The sequence below is a fragment of the Galeopterus variegatus genome, unplaced genomic scaffold (genome assembly GCF_000696425.1).
Source record: "Galeopterus variegatus unplaced genomic scaffold, G_variegatus-3.0.2 Scaffold663, whole genome shotgun sequence".
In the NCBI taxonomy this organism is placed as follows: Eukaryota; Metazoa; Chordata; class Mammalia; order Dermoptera; family Cynocephalidae; genus Galeopterus; species Galeopterus variegatus.
The window spans coordinates 161,546-183,508 of record NW_007726774.1 but is presented as its reverse complement, the minus strand read 5'-3'; the positions used below and the strand labels follow the sequence as shown (position 1 = coordinate 183,508).

At 39.2% G+C, this 21,963-nt stretch overlaps 1 protein-coding gene across 1 annotated transcript in view; it reads right to left on the bottom strand.

Annotated features, from left to right (window-relative positions):
• The window catches only part of TANC2 (tetratricopeptide repeat, ankyrin repeat and coiled-coil containing 2), a 210,897-nt gene that overhangs the window by 51,197 nt on the left and 137,737 nt on the right, over positions 1–21,963 (bottom strand). Inside the window, exons 8-9 of the mRNA XM_008571133.1 lie at positions 19,484–19,650; positions 14,876–15,483 (exon numbers count right to left, since the gene is read on the bottom strand). Coding sequence (XP_008569355.1) covers positions 14,876–15,483; positions 19,484–19,650 — 775 coding nt within the window. The remainder of the gene's footprint in view (positions 1–14,875; positions 15,484–19,483; positions 19,651–21,963) is intronic.

The following is a 21,963-nucleotide window of genomic DNA, read 5'->3' as shown; positions in this document are numbered from 1 at the left end:
CGGCGGGAGCGCCGCCGCGCTCCCAAGTGGCGCACTGTAGCAGTGCGCCACCAGGCCGGCCCCAGAAAGGTTCTTTTTGAAATACCCTCGTAAAGCAGTTTTCTCTTAGCCTTTGGATCTTTTCTCTTTTTCTTCTTTTCTTCCTCCTGCATTAGGTCCTACTCTCTGCCTCCCTTCTTGAAACTGTCTCTTGACATCTGTGACACTACCCTGGTACTTATTCAATTTCTTTCAGTGAAGCAACTTCTTTGCCTTAGCCCTAGTTCCTCTTCTTTCCTAGGTAGCTCTCATCTAGTCTCCTGGTTTCAATCTTCACCCCATGGTGGATGTCTCCTATAGTGACATCTCAAGCACTGAGATTTTGTTTTGCTTCTTTAACTGCCTGCTGGGTCTCTCCACCTCCACTGCTGTCAAATGAAACTCACTTTTTGAAGTTGGAGCTTTCCCTCAAAACCAAGTCTCCTTAAGACTTCTTCATTTTTTAAAATATTGCTAGTCTCCTTAGGACTTCTTTATTTTTTTAAATATTGCATAAAACCTAGTAGTTGTTTTTCTCCTCTCTTTACATTTTCTCACCTGAATAAATACAAGTCTCATTCTCTCCATTCTATTCTCCACAGCTTGCCCCCTGGCCCATCCTGATAACCTACGTGGCAGAAAGCTGGTCAAAATTCTGCTCAAAATTCTTCAATGGCTTTACATTTCCTCTGATATATAATTTAAGTTCTTTAGCATGGTATTCAAAAGCTCTCCATAATTTGTTGTCTGTCTGTCTTTATCTCCTCACCTTGTAATTTGCAGGGTTTCAAACATGCTTTCTCTCTGCCTAGGATTCTCTTTCCTGTTTAGTTCACTGGGCAAATTATTTCTCATTCTTCAAGTCTTAGTTCATACTACCTTCTCAGTGATGCCTTCCCTGCCCCCTCCCAATAGACTCAGGGGTTCTTTGCTTAGCTTTCTACTATACCTGGTACACATCTCCATTACAGTACCTCCTGCAGGACACCCTGTTTTCATATCAGTCTTTGCGATTGACTCTATTAAGGGTAGAAGCCAGGCTTTTTGACATATGTACTCCTAGATAATAGGAATACATATTTGCAGAATGAATGAGTAATTAATAATACTTTACACATGCATACTCTCTTATGGTTTTCGAAATACTTTAATAATTGTTAGATTTTCACAAAACACTACTCTGTAGGCATAGCAGTAACATATTACTCCTAAAGACTCAACAAGGTTGAGGGTCAGATCCCAGCTCACATGGCTAGGGAGTAAGAGAGCTGGGATGAGAACCTAAGCTCTTCTAAAACCTAGTTCTACTGAAACCTAGTTCCATTTCGACACTACGAGAATAGCAACTTAGTTTTCATTTCTGAGTACATTTGTGTGAAAAATCCACTAATGTAAAGAACATATTCATTTGTACAGTATGAACTCTGGATTCTTAATAATTAAAATCAGCAACTATTAACTCTGACATTTTTTGATTGACGTTTTCGGAGAGAGTAGCTAAGAAATAAAAATAGAGCAAGCCTTAGTGTGACGTGATTTTAGGCGTGACTAAATATAACTATGCTTTCCCTGTATAATTAAATATGACGGTCATCAAAATCAACTTACTATGGGTTCAGATGTTCAGATGTGGTGATAAAGATTGACGTGGGGTGGGGCAGGAGAGTGGTGAGTACAGAAGAATTATTTCCATATAGTTTATATGGGATCATTTTATGACTCAAAGTTACCCTGCAAATTTCCCCGTCTACATTCACAGTGCTGCCTCTTCATCTCTGAAATGAAGTCAAACAGATCTATACTCAAATCCTACTTCTCCCACTTACAAGCTTTATAACCTAGGACAAGCTATTTAACCTCTCAGTAAGGCAGGGAAAGTAACACCTATTTCTCAAGACTGTGGTAAAAATAAAGTGAGACATATTAAAAGTGAAATGTATGAGGTTTGTGGAAAAACAGAATTAGAAGATAATACGAATCTTTCCATGAACTTTCTGAACACTCCTTATGTTTTAAATTCCTTTTGTATCCTCCACAGTAACTAGCATAGTGCTATCCTAAAGGAATGACCATTAACCATAAACGATTTTAAACATATAGGAGGATAACTATGTACTCAAATAGCACTTTAATTTCCTATGTGTGTAGCAGGGTGACATGTGATACCCGATCCTTTGCCCCAATCCTTACTCTTCCATACCCTACTCCATTACCTTTGCAGCCAGAAGAGAAATCCACAGATAGGGAAAACTTACTGGGGCATGGCTGCCACTCACTGTTTAAATGCAGGAAAACTTGGTAGCGTAACTTCAGGCAGAGAGAAGGGATAAGGACAGAGCTAAATGGCCCCTAAGAAATAAAGTAAAAGTTAAGCTAACAGGAGAAACATAAATTTCTCATGTAGACTAGAGGTTTCCAGGAGGACAGTAAGTCTTATATTCAAGGTGTATTTAATTTTAGATATTTTAGGCGAGGACCAACCATAAGTCAGAGTTGAGGATCCTTCCACCAGCATTGTCCCCTCTCCCCTCTCTTGGATACATGCTTTGAGAAAAGTCAGAGAAGGGGGTATCCAGAAGAGCAGAGGGCAGATTCTACTTCTGTTCTCATTTGCAGGCATCAGCAGCCCCTGTATATGGATTTATGTATCTGGAGATAAATGATACGCACCTTTGGACAACTATGGGTTACAAGGCAGTGAGGAGCTACTGTCACTTGATGACCCTTTTCCTATTTTCCAAGAGCTCGGAGCTATGGAGTCATTTAGAGAAAAACCCTTTCTCAAGCAAGAATCACTCCCTCCTTCCCATTTAACAGTTTGGAAGTTGGATAACATTTGTTTTACACAAAATATACAATGGTACTTTATTTGTTTTTCTAACAGATTTTCACTTAGCACACCAGGGAGATAGCTAGTCAAAGTTTCTATTTGTAGTAATGGAACATGCTAACAGACTAGAGTATTTCTAGCATGGATGTTTTCTCATTGTTCTAGTCACAGTCAGTCAAGGGTAGTCACATAGCTTTTATTAACTCACAACCCATTTAACAGTTTGGAAGTTGGATAACATTTGTTTTACACAAAATATACAATGGTACTTTGTTTTTCTAACAGATTTTCACTTAGCACACCAGGGAGATAGCTAGTCAAAGTTTCTATTTGTAGTAATGGAACATGCTAACAAACAGACTAGAGTATTTCTAGCATGGATGTTTTCTCATTGTTCTAGTCACAGTCAGTCAAGGGTAGTCACATAGCTTTTATTAACTCACAGACTCCATATACCACACTTCAGAGTTCCGGAGAAACAACACTGAAGTGCTTTGATATTCTGTGTGATGCTCAGATGTGACAAGTGGTAAAGTTACAGCCAGTTGGCAAGGAATTGCTTACAATCTAAAGGCTATCTTATCTATCCTACCATTTGGGCCAAAATAATATGTGCTGCTGTGGAATGTCTTTTTTATTATAGAGGTGTATGTGAGGAACTATTTAGGGAGAACTAGTGAGATTAGAATTATGGGGCAGAGGTGGCCAGCTGCATACAAAGGGTTGCGCTCTCCTTCCACGGTCAAGAGTTGTTGGGAAGTGGCTATCTTGCCAGGGACCTTGCATTCAAGTGGGGTCATGTGACTGAGTTCTGGTTAATGATATGTGGACAGAAATGATATTCCTCACTTCAGACCCAGCCCAGAAAAACCTTCTGCTTCTCCACTTTGCTTGTCTTCCTCCATTTGCCAGCTGATGACATCACACAGGAGCCCTCAGAAGCAGTGTGTTAAAGACGGCAGAGCTGCCATCACCTGGGTCCCTGAGTGGCTACGCAGAGCAGACCTTCTAACTGTGTGCCTGGGGACTTCATGGGAGTGAAAAATAAATTTCTATTGTGATAAACCACTTAGGTTTTAAGGTTTATTTGTTTCAGTAGTTAGCATTACCAAAAAAATCAGTTTTTTTAGGGATTGATACCAGAGGGATGGATAGAAGGATGGAGAAAGAGTAGGAGGAAGGACTGAGGAAGTACTCATCTCAGTGTCAGTGGAAATAAGCAGAAAGTAAAACATATTATTCTCATAAATCAGACATTTGGAAATAAGTTGAACTTACTGTACCTTACTACAACATTGTTGAAGCAGACTCTGTGAAAACAGAAAAGGAGGAGTCCCCTTTACTTTGTGACAGTAATAAGTCATTTTCTATCCAGTATTGAACCCTCCCTATTCCTAACAACTGTAGCTTATCCTAACTAATATGATATAATTTTTTACATTCACAAGACAGCTAATTGAAAGTACTCAAGCTGTGGCATCATTAACAGATTCCCTACCACAGCCTGCCATGAACTAAAGGAGAAAGAGGAATGTTGCTTTAAATGGGTGTTTCTCTTGTGCTACTAGGGGTGTGTGCATTTGCAAAAAACTAACTCACAGGATGACCTGTATTGTGAATTTTAAAAATTATGTCATATTGGTTGGGAATAAGCGACAGCTGTCAGGAATAGGGAGGGCTCAACACTGGATGGCTAGTGGGGATAGAAAATGACTTATTACTGTCACAAAGCATAGGGACTCCTTCCCCTCTTCTGTTTTCATAGATTCTGCTTCAACAATGTTGTGGTAAGGTACAATAATTTCAGCTTGTTTCCAAATGACATTTTCAGTAAGGCTAGTTCCTCTGAGAAATCCAGATGATACTATCAGGGAATCATTGTCTAGAACATGAAGAAGTTAGTTCTTTTGCAGGGACTCCTTGTCTCTGTCTCACTACCTGCCAGTTGTAAGAGGACAAGGGTGTCTCTTAGCTGGGCCCTTAGTATTTTCTGTAGCTCCTAAGCCCAGGTAGAAATAGGAGTACAGGAACTAAGAAAGATACAAGGGGTTCCTAGAAGTTCAAAAAGGTTTGTTTTGGTTAGTATATCCATTCACATCCTGGGTAAGAAGGGGTCTTAAGTTGCCCTTCTGATAGCCAGGCTTCTAGACCTCTTCATTCTCTGCTTCTCTCTTCTATCTTCAATCTCTTACTCTTTATTTGCTTATTCCACAATGTCTACAAACACGGTCAAATCTTCCCTTTTCTTCAGTGCTAAAATTTTGGGAGTATATACAGTCTATGTTAGTGGTATTCACTTTTACATTTCACATTTAGTTTTTAATGTATGGAATATGACTTCTGTTACCAACCACTCTACTCAAAGCATTCTGGCAAAAAGCTGCAAATGGCTTCTTAACCTCTACCCTTTTGCAATACAAGATATTGGTGAGCATCCTCTCCTTGAAACTGCCTTCTTTGACTTCTGTGACCTTACTTTCTCTTGTTTCTCCTTCTAGCTCTAATTACCCTTTAATATTATTACTTGGCTCATCATTTTCTTCTAGCATTTAAAAATAAGCATTCCATTTTCATGCTTTTAAATTTCCTACTTTATATTCTTAACTTGGTTGATCCTATTTAGTCCTATGGCTTCCAATGTCAGTTATGTGCAGGTAACTCACAAATCCATAACCTCAGGCCTTGAGCTTTCTCTTTGCCCATTTTCCAAAGTCACATTCTTAAATACATTCTGTGCATCTTTCCTTGGAGGCAATTCATTATGAAAATGTCCAAATACAACTCACCTTCTCCCCATAAGCCTTTTCTTCCTCCTCCCTCTGCTCATGCTAGAACCTCTCCTCCATTCAGAAAGTTTTGTGGAGGTTAGCAGCATCACTAACCCTCCATCATTCAAGATAAATTCTGAAGTCATTTTTGACCCTTCCATCATTACCTTCCATACACACAAGAAAAGACCAAGTGCTTTTGAGTACCTTCAAAATGTGCCTTTTACACTCTGCATTCTATTCTCACATTATTGGTCTTAGCATTTCTCAACTAAAATGTTGCTATAAACCTCATAACTAGTATCCCATCCTGCAGTCTCTCCTCTTTTTCAACCCGTCTTTTCCATACACTACTTGTCAGAGCTATCTTTCACATCATCAGAGTTATCTGGTCATTGTTTTCTCCTCCTCAAAAAGTTACAGAGGCGCCCTACCACCTACGGAATAAATGGTAAAGTACTGAACATGGCATTCAAGGCTTTCGTCCCCGTGACAACTATCATTCTCTCTTTCTGACCATGCATCTTATTCTCTCATCGTAGCTGCTCACAATTCCCCAAAGGCACTTCATACCTTCACACTCCTCCCTGCTTTTGCTCCTGCCATTACCTTTTCTTCTCTCCCTACAGTGCTCTCCCCCTCCTATGCTGCTTAATGGAATTTAGTTCACCCTTCAAGGCTGAACTTGTATGTCCCCTCTCCTATAAAGTATTTCCTCTTTGTCTAGGTTCCTATGGTACTCTGTACTATGGTACTATGGATGGTTGCTGACTTCCTTTTAGAGGGTAATGGCTTTAGTGTCAGGGGTGTTTTCTTCACCTAAGCTTCTCTAGCAGTTAGCATTGCCGTTAGTGCAGAAGAGAAGTTCAATAAATATTTCATGAATGTAAATAAAGCTAAGCAGTTGTGAGGAAGAGCAACACAGACTTCGAGATCCACTTTCCAATTCACTTCTCAATTTGCCACTGTTAAAATGTGAAATGAGTGTGAATATGACTCAAATAGTGAGAACAGATCGACAATCTAGATCTTTTTCACCTCTCATCATAAAAAAAAAAACTTTTTTTTTCCTGTGTCTGGCCAGTACGGGGATCCAATCCCATGACCTTTGTGTTATAAGGCTGCACTCTAACCACCTGAGCTAACCGGCCAGCCTCATCTTAAAAATTCTGCCCACAGTTAAACTTTGGTGGTTGCCGCCTTGTAGTCTGTTGTTGCTACCCATTCTCAGCAAATGATATCCACATGACTTTGCAAAAATTCTTTCTTCCATCATTAGCTTATCAGTCAGTAACTGCTTTGGCATATTCTTCTCATGGCTTTCTCACGGAAGCTGAGTTCAAAATATATTTCTAGTCACCTTGTGCTGCCATTTCATATTCAATATGAAAATGTAAGGACCTGATGAAAGTAGACTATAAGTAGCAGACTATAAATAAAGTATGTCCAAGATGTACCTTCTCATATTCAATATGAAAATGTAAGGACCTGATGAAAGTAGACTATAAGTAGCAGACTATAAAGTATGTCCAAGATGTACCTTTGTAGAAATGAGTAGAAGAGCATTATTTCTTTGTAAACATAGAATCTAGATAGGGAATTGCTGTCTCCCACTCTGCCTCACATTTTCCTAATGCCTTTCTGTTCCACTAATGCATTACTGGCCCTAAGAAAATGAACACTTCTTCTCGGCCCCAACAACAAAGTGTTTAGGCAGTTGGCAGGGCTCCATGTATGACTCCACTGATTTGTCATACTTTGAAAGACCAATAATAGGCACAGGAAGATTTATCACTCCTCTCTTCCTCTTCCTTGCCCCTCAGCTCTTTATTTTATCTCTAGCACAGCACTTTGTCTTGAATTATAGCTAGTTATAAATGTGTCTGTTAAAACAACTAACCTATAAATCCCAGTAGATAGATTTATCTTACTTATATTTGTATCCCCTGCAGTGCTTAATACACAGCCTTGAATGTATTAGTTAACAAATGTTCATTGAATGCTTGCTGAAATCCCTGTCTTCACGTATGTCTGAGGCACGGTAGGAGGTAACACGGTGAACAAAAGGCACCGTTGAGTGTGAGAAGAGTTTCTCAAATATTTTGAGTTGCAAACTAAAAATCAGTACCACTTATCATTCCTTTGTTCACTCATTAATTCATCATTAAAAAAATATTTGCTGTGTGCTTACTGTGTGCCAGGCACTCTAATCATCAGGAAAACAAAGGTAAGATGAAAATGGTAAGAAGATAAAGAGTAAGAAAAGGTGCTTGTCCTTACTGGGCTCATTCATATTCTAAAGAGGAAAGTGGACAATAAACAAGTATTCACATATAATCAATTATGATAACAATTAGAAAGGCTGTAAAAAGGTTGCTATTATTAAGACTAAAAACCAGGAAAGACTTACTTAGATAAGGTGACAAGTAGAAGTTTCTCTGAGGAGGTGACATTTAAACTGAAATCTGAAGGAGGAGTGAGAGATCTTGCTATGTGAGGAGCCAGAGAAAGTGAGCTCCAGATGGAGGGAACTGTTAAGTGAAAGTCCCAGAGGTGGTAAAGTGCAAGTTCTAGGAACCGGCAGAAAATGAGAGGGAGAATAAAGGAGCTCAATTTAGAAAGGTAGGAAGAAGCTATCTCTATAAATACAGGGCTTTGAAGAATCTGGCTTTGATTTTATTTTAATCACAAGAAGAAGCCATTGAAGGATTTTCAGAGGTGGTTACATGGTCTGATTTGTGTTTCTAAAAAATCATTCTGGCTACTGGTGGAGAATGGACTGGATGAGAGCAAGAGGGGAGAATAATTAGGATGCTAAAGTAATCCATGTAAGAGCCCAGGGCGTGGTCAGTAGAGATGGAAATAAATGGATACTTGCAAGTAAAATCTGGATGGTACAACCAGCTGCATATGCTGTTGGCTACAGTAAATACGTGTCTCTCAGCTATAGGTTCTTATGGTCTAGAGGATAGACAGAAGGCTATTAGTGTTGATTTTACGAAATGTGGAGATCTATCTGCTTTTGAAAGTCTCTAGAGATGGCTGAGTGAATTGCTCTACTCACAAAAAAGAAAATGTGCTGTCACGTCCCACTAGGCTGGAGATAACGCCTTCTGGTTGCTGTGCCATTAATCTTGGTCTAACAACCTAGAAAATCCTATGGGATTCTTATCTTCTGATTCAGCAGAGTTGCTTCAGAGACTCATTAATAGGACAAGTTAGCCTCTATTTCCTATGCTACTGTCAATACCAAAAATCTCCCTTAATCACCTGCCCCACTTCCTCCTCATTTTAGATAAAGCTACTTTATCCAGTATTTGCTATACCGAACATACCCACCTTAAAAAAAAGCTATATATGTATATTTAAAAATATAAACCAGGGCCGGCCCGGTGGCAATTTTAGATAAAGCTACTTTATCCAGTATTTGCTATACCGAACATACCCACCTTAAAAAAAAAGCTATATATGTATATTTAAAAATATAAACCAGGGCCGGCCCGGTGGCACACTGCTATAGTGCGTCGCTTGGGAAGCGTGGTGGCGCTCCTGCCAAGGGTTCGGATCCCACATACAGACCGGTTCCCGCTCACTGGCTGAGCGAGGCGCGGGAGCAACACCGAGGGTTGCGATCCCGTTGCTGGTCCCGGTCCGGTACGGGGGCGACACTGAGGGTTGCGATCCGTTGCCGGACACGGAAAAAGACAAAAAGGAAAAAAAAATATATATATATATATAAACCAATATTACCTTCTTGTAGCAAAATAAAACAATATAGAAGATATATTTGATATATATATCTTCTTATGAGATATATTCTATACACACACACACACACACACACACACACTGTGTTTTCATTAGTTGGCTCTTCTGTAAATGTTTCACGAATGACTAAATGCTAAGCATTTATGCTTGCCGAGTCATAAAATGATGCTCTCTCTCTCTTAGCATAAGTATATAATATACATACTATTTCTCTGTATATATATTGACTTAGCAAATTTCTCATGAGTTTTTAATGACAGTAAGAATAAGTACTTCTCAGTTTTAACTGGGTTTGGGGAAGAATTCTGATTACCAGCTTTTTTCAAACTTCATTTTGGATTTGGAAAAGGAAAAAAATGTTGTCGAGGCCCATTTTCTGACGGTTTGACAGTTTTAAAGATGGGAGCAGTTTGCCTATTTGACTAATAGGCATAGATTCCGTGATTTATGCTGAGAGGAAGCAAATTTGTAAAGCTGAAGGATATTCATGCACTGGCAAACTGGACATATTCCAAAATATGCATTAGATTCCATGTAATTTCTCCCTTGAATCAGATCACAAAACCATGACCTTGAGTTACTAGAATAATACTTCAGATCTGAGTATCAAATTTATTCTTGATGCCAACAGGAGTTAGAAACTAGATCAGATAATAAGGAAAAAATATTCATTGGCAAATTAGATAAATCCCCAATAATATTACAGATCAATGAAATCTCTCCCTGGAAATCACACATCCAAACCATGACATCAGAAGATTGATTTTGCCTTGGTTATAAAAAAGAACAAGAAGTGAAGCAGATCCAGACCCTGAAAAGAGATTAAAGAGCTAATATTTCCAAGGAGGTAAGGTCATCTACTAATAGTCAAGTGTTAGTAAAAGATGTCTGGTACACTTCCCTTCTCTTTGCTTTAACTCTTCCAAACCTCCTAAGGGCCAAATTCCAAGAGCCCCTTTTTTCTTCCCATGTTTTGTCACTTTTTTGAATTCTCTCCTAATGCTTTTAGAAAGCAGAACTCATCCCCCAATTTAAGGGTTTGTTGTGGGAGCCTGCAATGGCTATCAGGAGCAGTGATCTTGAGTTTGTGTTTCCGCGAGGGTATAGTTGAGTATCATCCTGCCTGGAGACTTATGTTTGGATTAAAAATCAAAATCACCACAAACTGTAACTCATCCTTTTGTAGTCATTTCAGACCCATGTATTCTACAAGAAGCCAGGTTGCATGGGCCTGGCACAGTTAATTTTCATTTTGGGGAGGATGTCCTCTTTTTTCCCTTAGACAAACTACTTCTTTGACACCTTGCTCTGTGGCATGGATTTTGGAGGATTAGATCTCCAATGTATAATTCGCTAACATGGTCAGATAAATTAGGAAAAACTTCAACAAATCATTTGTTAAAAACAATCAACTCTGCTCATAAAAAAATCAAGTAAGTATTCAACTATCCACATAGGAATAGGTAGGATTTGTGTAGCCTTTTCCCCCTTTCCACTCACCATAAAATTTGCTACTCTTAGTCTGAAGAAATCAGGTCAAACTAAATTAGGTTTCCGTTATCACAACCTTATTAGGTTATCAGCTCAATACGCATAGAAAGTTCACAACAAGCTTCCTGTGTTTTATTCAAACATTTAAAAATAAGGCAGCTGAGTCTTCTAATATATATATGCTAAGCTGAGAGCTGCTCCTAGGAAAGGGGAGGCTAAATAACAAGGGAAGGAAACAGAAAAAAGAGTGGAGATTTATTCAAGGGAAGTGTAAAGCTATGTAGAAATATTAAGCAGTAATTGGACAGCACCAGAAGGCTGTTTGCCCCCAATTGTCTACTCCATCAGCCTCAAATTTTGACTATCAAAGTCACTAGAAACAAAGGCTGGTAAAGACTTCTCTAAAATGCACAAGCCATCAGCCTCAAATTTTGACTATCAAAGTCACTAGAAACAAAGGCTGGTAAAGACTTCTCTCAAATGCCCTATTTAAAATGCACAAGTTGCCTCAAATGGGTTTTCTACCTCCCTATTATTAGCATAATAGCAGGGCTTAGTTTATTAGATTAGTGACATCTCAGTGCCCAAGGGAATAAAACGTGGGACAGATTAAGTTCAGAGTAAGACAGAAGTATAACAGAGATGAATAGCAGGGAACCAGAGAGCAGAATTAGGTGGTGAGGTCTAAGGTTTTTTGAGTGCTTCAAGGGGCATACTTTCATCTAGAATGCAAATCCAAAATCTTAGAAGTTTTGATATCATAAAAGATTTTTCGGTGACACTTTGCTTATAGTTGATACACACACACACACCTCCTACCCTGTTACGAACCAAGACATTATCTATAACTTATTTCTTCCTGTGACGATTATTTGTCTTTGCAACATTAAGTCATTCTCTCTGGTATATCAATTCTCTGCCCAGATTCTGGGGCAATAGGCAGTCTGATATTTAAAATAAAGACAACTCAAGCTCAGCTTTTAGCACTGGCCTCTAGCTCTGGTGTTTCCTTTTCTAGCACCATCCTCAGATTACTGACTCTTAAGCTCAGGCAGAAGCTACCTTCTTGGGTGGCCTATTTCTGATGAAGATCAACTACTTTTTTGCATCAGTAGAATATTCTCATCTTTGTCTAATTCTCTAATAAGGTCGACAAGTTCAGGATGAACAACTGAGTGTTGAAAGCCCAGGAAAGTGGACTATAAGAGAAAAGGATGTTGTGCTGCTTCTGAGAACTCTCCTTACACAGAGATACATGAGCTTTGCCAATATCATTAAATTCTTAGTGAATTTCCATCTCACTGACCCAGGGAGACTCAAGCTCTGAGATCAATACTTTAGTAACAAGGCTGGTGCTAACCAGTGCTGGAGAGGAGGCTGAATTCCTACTGAAATAAAATCTAAGAAAGCTTGTTTGATAACTCCTCATCCTGTTTACAATTTTAGTCTCTGCCATTAAGTGAATATGATGATCTCTCAGGAGCCATGTTATTCAATCACCAGGGAACAGACTATACAGCATTTGAAGTTCGAAGTGTTTGCTCTCGTTGTCCCAGTGCATCAGTCTGTTGCTGCAATGCTCCTACTTAATAAACAATATTCAGAAGGAAAGCCTGTATAGCCATGGTAAACAACGTTGAGAAGGCAAGCCTATATAGCCACGACGGGGCTGCATATTTTCTCCTTTGGGAGCTCCCTGAGGATTTCATCTGTTGTTTTTTTTTTTTTTTCCTTTTTGTCTTTTTTCGTGACCAGTAATGGGATCGCAACCCTCGGTGTCGCGCCCTTACCGCGACCGGCAACAGGATCGCAACCCTCGGTGTCGCGCCCGCACCGCGCTCAGCCAGTGAGCGGACTGGTCTCTATATGGGATCCGAACCCTCGGCGGGAGCGCCGCTGTGCTCCCAAGCGCCACACTCTACCGAGTGCGACACCGGGCCGGCCCGGATTTCATCTGTTGTAAGGAGCGCTCAGCCAGTGAGCGGACTGGTCTCTATATGGGATCCGAACCCTCAGCGGGAGCGCCGCTGTGCTCCCAAGCGCCGCACTCTACCGAGTGCGACACCGGGCCGGCCCGGATTTCATCTGTTGTAAGGCTACTGTTAGTTCAGCAGCAGTCTGGCTGCCTTGGGCCTCAGCTTTCAATTCTCTGAGACAGGATGGGACAGCAGGTCAGCTAGCAAAGTTTCTCTGGGAACCGATCTTAAGTGTTTATCAGGCAATTCTAGATTAGTCTCTTTTTCTTAAATATGTAGTTGCCAGCTTTAGGTATTAAGCATCAGCAGCAGTACTAGTAGGATTTATAATAAAATCCTTTTGAGAATGCCACACAATTCATAGAAGAGATTCAGACTCAGTTTTTTTTTTTTTTTTAATATTATGCCCCAAAATGCTAATAGCGGAAGACTGTTGTTGACGATCTCATTAGCCACAGGATTCAGTTAAGGTACACCTGAAAGGTCTATTACTGCGAAAGGAGGGAAGGCAAAAGAACATACCCTGAACACTTTCTTTGTGCTCCGTACTATTCTAGGCATTATACTGCATGGCCTCACTTAATTCTCACTGATTCTACGAGGAAGGCATTATTGCTTTTACATGGATAAGAAAACTGAGTCTCAGAAACATTTTGTAACTTTTTCTAAAGGTCATAGTTTCTAGAATAGGTAGGATTCATATGCAGGTAATCTGACTCAAAAGTTGATGTTCTTTCCACTACAGCACGTTTCTTTTAAAAAGTTTCCCTCTCAGGGAGAGTACCACAGAGTCTACTGCCTGGGTAATATCTTCATCAGAATCTGGAACTAATTTTCTAATGAACCAGCACTGAGTAGGCTGAGCAGCATGCCCACAAGCACAGTTGTCTCCAATAAGGCCTGGTAAAAAACACAGTCACAAGGGTAATAAAACTCCGGCTTGTTCAGAGAGTTTTGGTCTCTCTGATGAGTCACAGTGTGATGCACAGTCACATCTGGCCTGTCTTCTTTTTGAGCCAGAAAAAGTTCTGCATTTGCCTGCTAAGTTGTTGGTGTCTTCTTTGTTTCCAGAGTATCAGCAATATACATACTTTTGAAAACACATGGTTTTGAAAACATTATTTTTGAAAATAATATATTATTCCTTTATTAAAGGAATAATTCTTTTTAAAAAAGGAAAGTGTGGTGGAGTAGAAGGCACACCCCACTAGAATGCCCAGGAACTAGGTTCTACCCAGTAGAAAGGGAAACAGTTTCATATCTAGTCTGGTTTGTTGAGTTGAGAAAGGTTCTCAGGTCAGTGTCAAACTCAATGGGAAATAGTGCTAGGGTAAATCAGTGATGTCTGTCATGGGTGCAGGATTGGGAAGCAGTAGTATACACCATGTATTTGCCATCCCTTCTTCCACCTATTAATTTTACAATTCTGTGCAAGTGATTCAGCATCTCAAGGCCTGTATAGCAAAACGGGGACAGTAACTCCTTATTTACCCAAAGGCAGAGTGGCTACCAGCTGATCTCTTCAAGTCTGTTTCAGCTATGAGTTTCTATTTTCCAGTATAAATCTTAGCACTGGCTGGACTTTAATGAAGTTAATCACTGGTGACTTTAATGATGGTAAGGCTTTTGAAAGGGCAATAAAGTTTTTTAAATGATTCTGCTCTAAGTCAAAGAGATAAACAATACATCAATTCTTTCTTTGTATCTGAAGAATATTGAAGAAGTCTGCTAAATGGCTAAATTAATTATAGCCAGTGGGGTTAGTGAAAATTATTTAGGAAAACACAGGTTTGTAGGGGAGCTTTCTAAATATTTATGCAGATGTTGAGTCTTAAGGAAATAACACTGTGAGAAATTTAAATTAGTTAACCTCATGATAGTCTGGCCTTGAGAAGAAACAGAGATGATGTCTCCTCTATGTGAAACGTTCAATGAAGAATGCTTCTCACTACTTTCAATACCCATGTTCCATGCAATAAATACAAAGTAGGTTCAGAATTGCTTATCACAGATCTATGTCTTACCTGGGATCACAGAGAAATTTGGTTTTCTCTCCTTCTTCTCTCCAGATAAGCCATTCTCGAAAAGAAGGATGTACAAACATACGAGTCATGTCTCTGCGCTTGATTAGGAACATGGAGAGGTTCTCCATTCTCTGCTGAAAATCCTCCCATTCTAGTGTGCCTTCAATGCTACCAGCATTGATGGCCTGGAAGATATGCTCATCAGTCAGTGGGTGGAGAGAGGCCACTGCCACATTCAGGAGAGGCATCACCCGGTCAAAGGAAGACTGGGTTGGGAACTTCATATTGCACTGGAGTAAATAAACCTCCGAGAGTGAAACAGGAACTACTTTGTAGCTAGAGCTCTTTAACACTAGATAGCCTTTCTCTATGAGGTCAAATGTGAGTTTCAGGTATAGATAGGACCCTTGACTGAGGGTCTTGAGATGAGAACTGAGTTTGCCAAATGTGGTATTGTCCATTTTGCCATTAAGTGAAATGTTATTCTGGATCTCTGAGCTGCTGTGTATCCGGTGCAGGATGTAAGCCTGCAGGTCCTGGTCTATGGCTTCATTCTCTTCTAGTCGATCCAAAAAAATCCTATGGAAAGGCAGCAGCTTGGTAATTTCCTAAAACAGATGGAGAGAGAGAGAAAGAAAGAAAGACCTTCAGTTTCCCCTAACTCTTATGATAAACTGTGAGGTCCACAAATTTATTCTGAACTTCTGAGTGGTTAAAGAGGGAAACATGATCAAGTATTAGTATCCACAGATTAAAACAAATTATTGCATAAGAGGGACACAACTTTTCCTAATATTGAGACTTAAGAAAAAGTTTTATGGGTCTTCACAAAGGGTACTTTAGGAATGATTTCATGGTCAATATTCTCTCTCTTTTTTTTTTCCTTTTTGTCTTTTTTCGTGACCGGCAACAGATCGCAACCCTCGGTGTTGCGCCTGCACCTCGCTCAGCCAGTGAGCGGCCAGTCCGTATGTGGGATCCGAACCCTCGGCGGGAGCGCCGCCACGCTCCCAAGCGGCGCACTGTAGCAGTGCGCCACCGGGCCGGCCCCCATGGTCAATATTCTAAACAACACTCCTAAAATAAATAGAAAACAGAATGCTGTACAACTCCTGTTGTAATTTTTCTTAGTGTAAACCATGGCATAATGCCAAAGTACAATTCAGTAAGAGAAATGTATAAGATTTCAAAGAATGCCATATAAAAACGTGGCTTTCTAACCCTCCTAATAAAACAACTACATTTTAACACAGGCCTTCTGGATATGCCTCAGCCAAATGGAACATTTCTAATAGTAGGAAGCTTGGTGATGTGCTTGGAAATTACACTGGGGGAAGATGACAGGGCTTTGTGGTGACTCATGCACTGGACTCCATCCTTTCTTATCTACGTATGGACTTTGCTCCTGTGAATACCCACTCTCCTACATCATTTTCTTCTTCTCGGCTGGATCACACAGACCCCATATTCCTTCCTCCAGCTACTGCCCTGTATCTCCATTCTAATTTTTAGCAAAACTTCACAGACAAGTTTTCTCTACTCGGTATTTCTAATTCCTCCCTTCCTGTTCTCTCTTCCATTTGTTCCAATCAGGCTTCAAGGCCACCACTTCACTGAAATGGTTCTTCTCAAGGTAACCTTCACCTTGCCAAATCCAAAAATCAAGTTTCAGCTCTCATCTTTCTCAACCCCTCAGCAGTGTCTGACACAGGTGATCACACCTTTCTGCACTTTTTGGAGTCACTTTCTGCAGCTTACTTCAACAGCATGGTCCCCTCATTTCCCCCTTAGCAAACTGGTTATTCTTATCTAGCCTTTTCTGCTGGCTCCTCTTTCATTTTCCAGCCCACTCAGGGATCAGGTCTCTAATCTTTTCTCTTCTCTAGTCATTCTCACTCCCTAAAACAATGTACTTAGTCCCATCGTTCTAAATATCATCTATATAAGGATGATGCCTAACTTTACATCTCTAGTTTAGTCATCTCCTCTGAGTTCCCATCTTATATCTCCACCTACTCAACATTTACAGTGGGTGTTTCATAGACAAACTTAATATGACCAAATCAAAACTACTGAATTCTGTCCCTCACCACAATATCTTCCCCATGTCAATAAATGGCCTTACCATGGGCCCTACCACCAAAACACTTCTAGGTTTCTGTGATCTTTTTCTTTTTCTCAAGCCAGCAGTCACCTATTTGCTCATCAAAAGCCCAGGATTCATTCTTGAATCTTCTCTCTAGCTCACAACCACATTCAGCCCATTATCAAGTCCTTTTGACTCTTCTTCAAAATATAGTCCAAATATGCCCACTTCACATGGTCTCTACCATTATCACTCTAGTCTAAGCCACCACCACCTTCCACTTGTACTTCTGCTTCCATTCTAGATCCATTTATTCTAATGTATTCTAGATACATTTTATTAACCGCACAGCCAGCAAGACATTTTAAAAAGGTATATCAGATCTCATCACTTCATAATGCTCTTTGGAGAGGCCTTTCCTATCTAACCTACCATCTCCATTTACCTCTTTACTCTATTTTTCTTCATAGCACCTAACACCACCTGAAATTTTAGTATATGTTTAAGTATGTATTATTGTTTGTGTTCCTTACTAGAATGTAAGCTCTATGAAGGCAGGGATACTGTCTGCTTTGTTGATTGTTGAATCCCCAACCCCTAGAACAGTGCCTGACATACTCTTAAGTTCATAAGAAATGCTTATGGAAATAATGAATGACCAAATATGAGGGTTCATTTTTTAAAAAATTATTATTTCTTGGCCGGCCCGGTGGCGCACTGCTACAGTGCGCTGCTTGGGAGCGTGGCGGCGCTCCCGCCGAGGGTTCGGATCCCACATACAGACCGGCCGCTCACTGGCTGAGCGAGGTGCGGGTGCAACACCGAGGGTTGCGATCCCGTTGCCGGTCCCGGTCCAGTACGGGCGCGACACTGAGGGTTGCGATCCGTTGCTGGTCACGAAAAAAGACAAAAAGGAAAAAAAAAATTATTATTTCTTTATGACATTATTTCACTGTCAGAGCTGAAAGAAAATAATTTTTTTAAATTCTCAGTTGACATGAAAAAAATATCTGGAAAGTTACTGTAGGTCTCTATTCATGTAGACACTGAAATTTGGACTTTGTAGATTAACATGTGTAGTACTTTTTCAGTTCTTTGACATAACTGAAAACTTAAAGTCATTTGCTCTGCCTAGATGTATTTAAAATTTCCTTTGAGGTTGCACATGACATTATGTAAAAGTATGTATGAAGATAACATCTCTCAAGCATACATTTAGTAAGAGTAGTCAGTGATTGTGTTCCTGGAGGTTTCTTCTATTCATCCTTCATGTTGAACAATAAAGCTACTGACCAATAATGGTAGGTTATATAATTTTCAGTTGTAAAGATGTATTTATGTTGACTCATCCATATTCTTTAATTCAAATTACTTTGAGATCAATAATAAACATCGGTAAGGTGTTGGTCAGGATTAGAAATACAGTTTCTGACCGTGGAAGGCAGTAAATCTAATTTGTCAATATAGAAGAATAATACTAAGTGCCTGGGAGAGTGGAAAAGGAGGGTCTTAATGCACAGACTATATTCTGTGCATTAGTAATTATTACAAAGGGGTTGCATCAAAATAGTGGGATTGGTGTATAATGTATGAGATTTTAATATTCATCAAAAGAAGGGATGGTTTTTTAAAAAAAGGTTGAGAAACACTGTTCCAAACCAAGTGTGAATGTGTAAAGAATGGGAGATACCAACTCAGTTACAATGAGAATGGTGGGGAAGGTGAAGTCATTTGTCCTCAGCCCACATATTTTTACAGGCTCAGTTCCACATTCCTGTTCCTTCCTCTAGGCGATTAAGTGATTAGTGAGTGAGCAGGGAAGGTAATTAAAAAAAAACAACAAAACTCATCTCCCAGTTATAGTAAATTTAATCTAAAGCCCTAATATTGCCAATATTTGTTACAGGAGGGCATATACAGAAGAAAGGCCACCTTCATGCTACAGAAAAATTGTTCTAGTAGAAACAGATGGAGGAACCATGAAATCTGACTCCAGACTGCAGATTGAAGTAGATTTTGCATAGTATTATATGACAAAAAATGTAAAACAAAAGCCAAAGTGTTAGGGATTTTCTTTGCACTGCTGTCCTCAGGACAAAATCTAGAAAAATAGACTTTCTTGTCATGCTATTTTGAGGGACATTTTATCAAATCTTATCCAGAGCAATGGGAATGGAAATCTGAGAGTCACATACAGAGAATCTCTCTCTAGATGTAAAAATCCCCAGATTGAATGAGCATTTAGTATAAATGAATTGCAAATAACAAGTAAATGTTATTAGTTAGTAGGACCTTACAGGTTCTGAAGGGAAGAAATCAGAGGGAAGAGGGCAAGAAGTCACTAGATGCTCTTATTCTCAAAATACACAAATAATTCTTTCAGAGTTATTCTTGCTAACACTCTGGGATGTGGTAGAGGTTTAGAAAGAGTCATCACTAAAGGAACTAGGACCTATGACTTTTTCAGTTTAAGCCCTTTCCAAGGGAAATACCTTATGGTTCAAAAGCAAACAAACACATACCTGTAAACTGGTCCTAACTGTTACAATTAGTTTGAGCCAAGAAGGAAATTTTCCAATCATTTTACTCAGAAATGATACAATTGTATCCCCATAATCCGGTTTGTGAAATTCTGCTTCATTTAATCCATCAATTAAAATGATGAAATCTTCATCTGGGATTTTTCTCTCTGAGATAGAAAGAAACAAATTACTTAATAATTACCAAGTGGAAAAGGATGTTCTTACTGGGTCTTTGATCACATATCTGCTTGGAAAAAAATATTAGAAAAGGCCTCTCATGTTTACTGAGTGCTCAGGGTACATAATTTACTACAGACATGGAATAATTCATTTTGTGAACTCATTTTGTTTTTCACCAGGTGTGAAAGCTTTTGTCACATATATGAGTATATGTATCATCATTTTCATAAATTCTCATATATACTCATACTATCAGTTGTGAGACACCCTGAGCATTAGGGTCATAAGAATTTGCACATGACCGTGGACTTGTGGATTTTTAATTTAATGCTATAATCCATTACTTCCATGTTTGATTTGTTGTATATGGATAAATACTGACATCAATATTCTTTTTTTAAAAAAAAGAATTTGCACATGGAAATTTATTTCTCTCACACATGAAAAAGCTAAATAGAATGTGTTCTGTTTTCTTCTGATAGCATTAAAGAGAACAGTATCACCTGTTCTTTTGGGAATTTCCCAAAAAAGGTCAAATTTAAAGTCTAAAGTAATACATGGTACTACAGGTGAATATATAGTGGGAAGGAAGGGATGGAGGAACAGAGAAAAGGAATCCCAGTCAGCACACGGACCTGAACAGGCAGGCTAGATCCCAAGATCCCAGCAGCTTCCTAGACTACACCTAAAGCAGCCTCAGTGACACCAGTCCCGTGTGTGATCTCCCCAGGGAGGAGGAGTCAAGCAGGAAAGACAAACACCTGCTATGTTTGTGCCCAGTTCCACCCTGGACTCCACACAGTCCTAAACTGACAAGGATTTTAGGATTAGGCTGAAGAAGGAGGGTTGGTGAGATTTCTGGATTTTGTTCTCACTAAATTCTTATTGATTCTTAAACGACACTGAAAAATTTAAAAATCCCCAGATTGAGTGAATATTTTAGTAGAAATGAATTGTGAATAACAAGTGTAATTAGTAGGACCTTATAGGTTCTGAAGGGAGAAACTCAGAGGGAAGAGGGCAAGAAATCACTGGATGACTGAAGTGAGAAATAGTTTTTATCTGAGAAGGAAAAAGATTAAGCGGGGGACAGAAGAAAAAGTCTGTGGACTTCTGTAGGAGATTGGCTCTTCCTGCCTTTAAAAGAGTGAAGACCAACCAAAACTGTACATGCTATTTTGGTTTCACATTTGAAACAACACAGATCTTTATCAATGATTAATAAGCCTTTATATTTTCCCACTAAAATACAAGCTTTGTAGAAAGAAACTTAATTTCAATATCCTAAATACTATAAGTCAGTTCTCAAATTAGGAAGCGTTTTAAACATTACTTTCATCCGTCAACTTTTTAGGAAGAGAAATGAACTATGGATTCTAGCTCTAACTATTAACAATGATTATTAGTGAAATGGCTTTCTAGATGATGTAGCACTAAGAAAACACAAAATTCCTTTAGGGAGTCCAAAGAATTAAGGAAGAGAGAGGTGTTACTTGGAACTAACTGGGATTTACCCAGACAACTGGGGGATGTTATGATCTTGATTTTGAGGACTCTACCTCCCTTAAGCTTAATTGCATATTTAACTTCCACAAAGAAATTTTCTAATTGTGTTCTGCCTGGCTGAGCACCATCACCTGGTCCCACCCAGCGGTGTGCTGGAGTTATCCTACACTGGTTCAGGAGAGCCCACTGCAATATTTTAAAGAGCGTTGTTAAACAGCTGGTAGCCTGAAATTGGCTATGGCGGGAATACAGAAATTGGCAAATTTTACAAATCAGCCCTCCTTCCATAGGTGACTGTTAAAAATTTACTAGTATACCACTGTCCCCCCCTTCAATTATACCTTCTTTAACTTCACCCAGGTTTCTTCATAGGAAACCCATGATCTTTAAGTGGAGAAAAAGGTTGATTGATAGATAATGCATCTGTTGAGATTTTCTTTGGGAAAAACATCTCAAACATCTTAAGCATAGAGAACAAAAATGTGCTCTAAATTATGATCTAGTCATTTTAATGAATTAAATAATTCATTTGCTAATAAAATTAAAATTTCATTTGCATAAATTCCCAATAGATTATATTATTCATCCCATGAGTAAAGTAGACAGTATGTCATTTCTTTTTTTTAAAAAAGAGTATTTGTGTCCATCATCAGATGAATGGATACGGAAACTGTGGTATATCTATACAATGGAATACTACTCAGCTATAAAAAGAATGAAATACTGCCATTTGCAACGACATGGATGGACCTAGAGAGAATTATATTAAGTGAAACAAGTCAGGCACAGAAAGA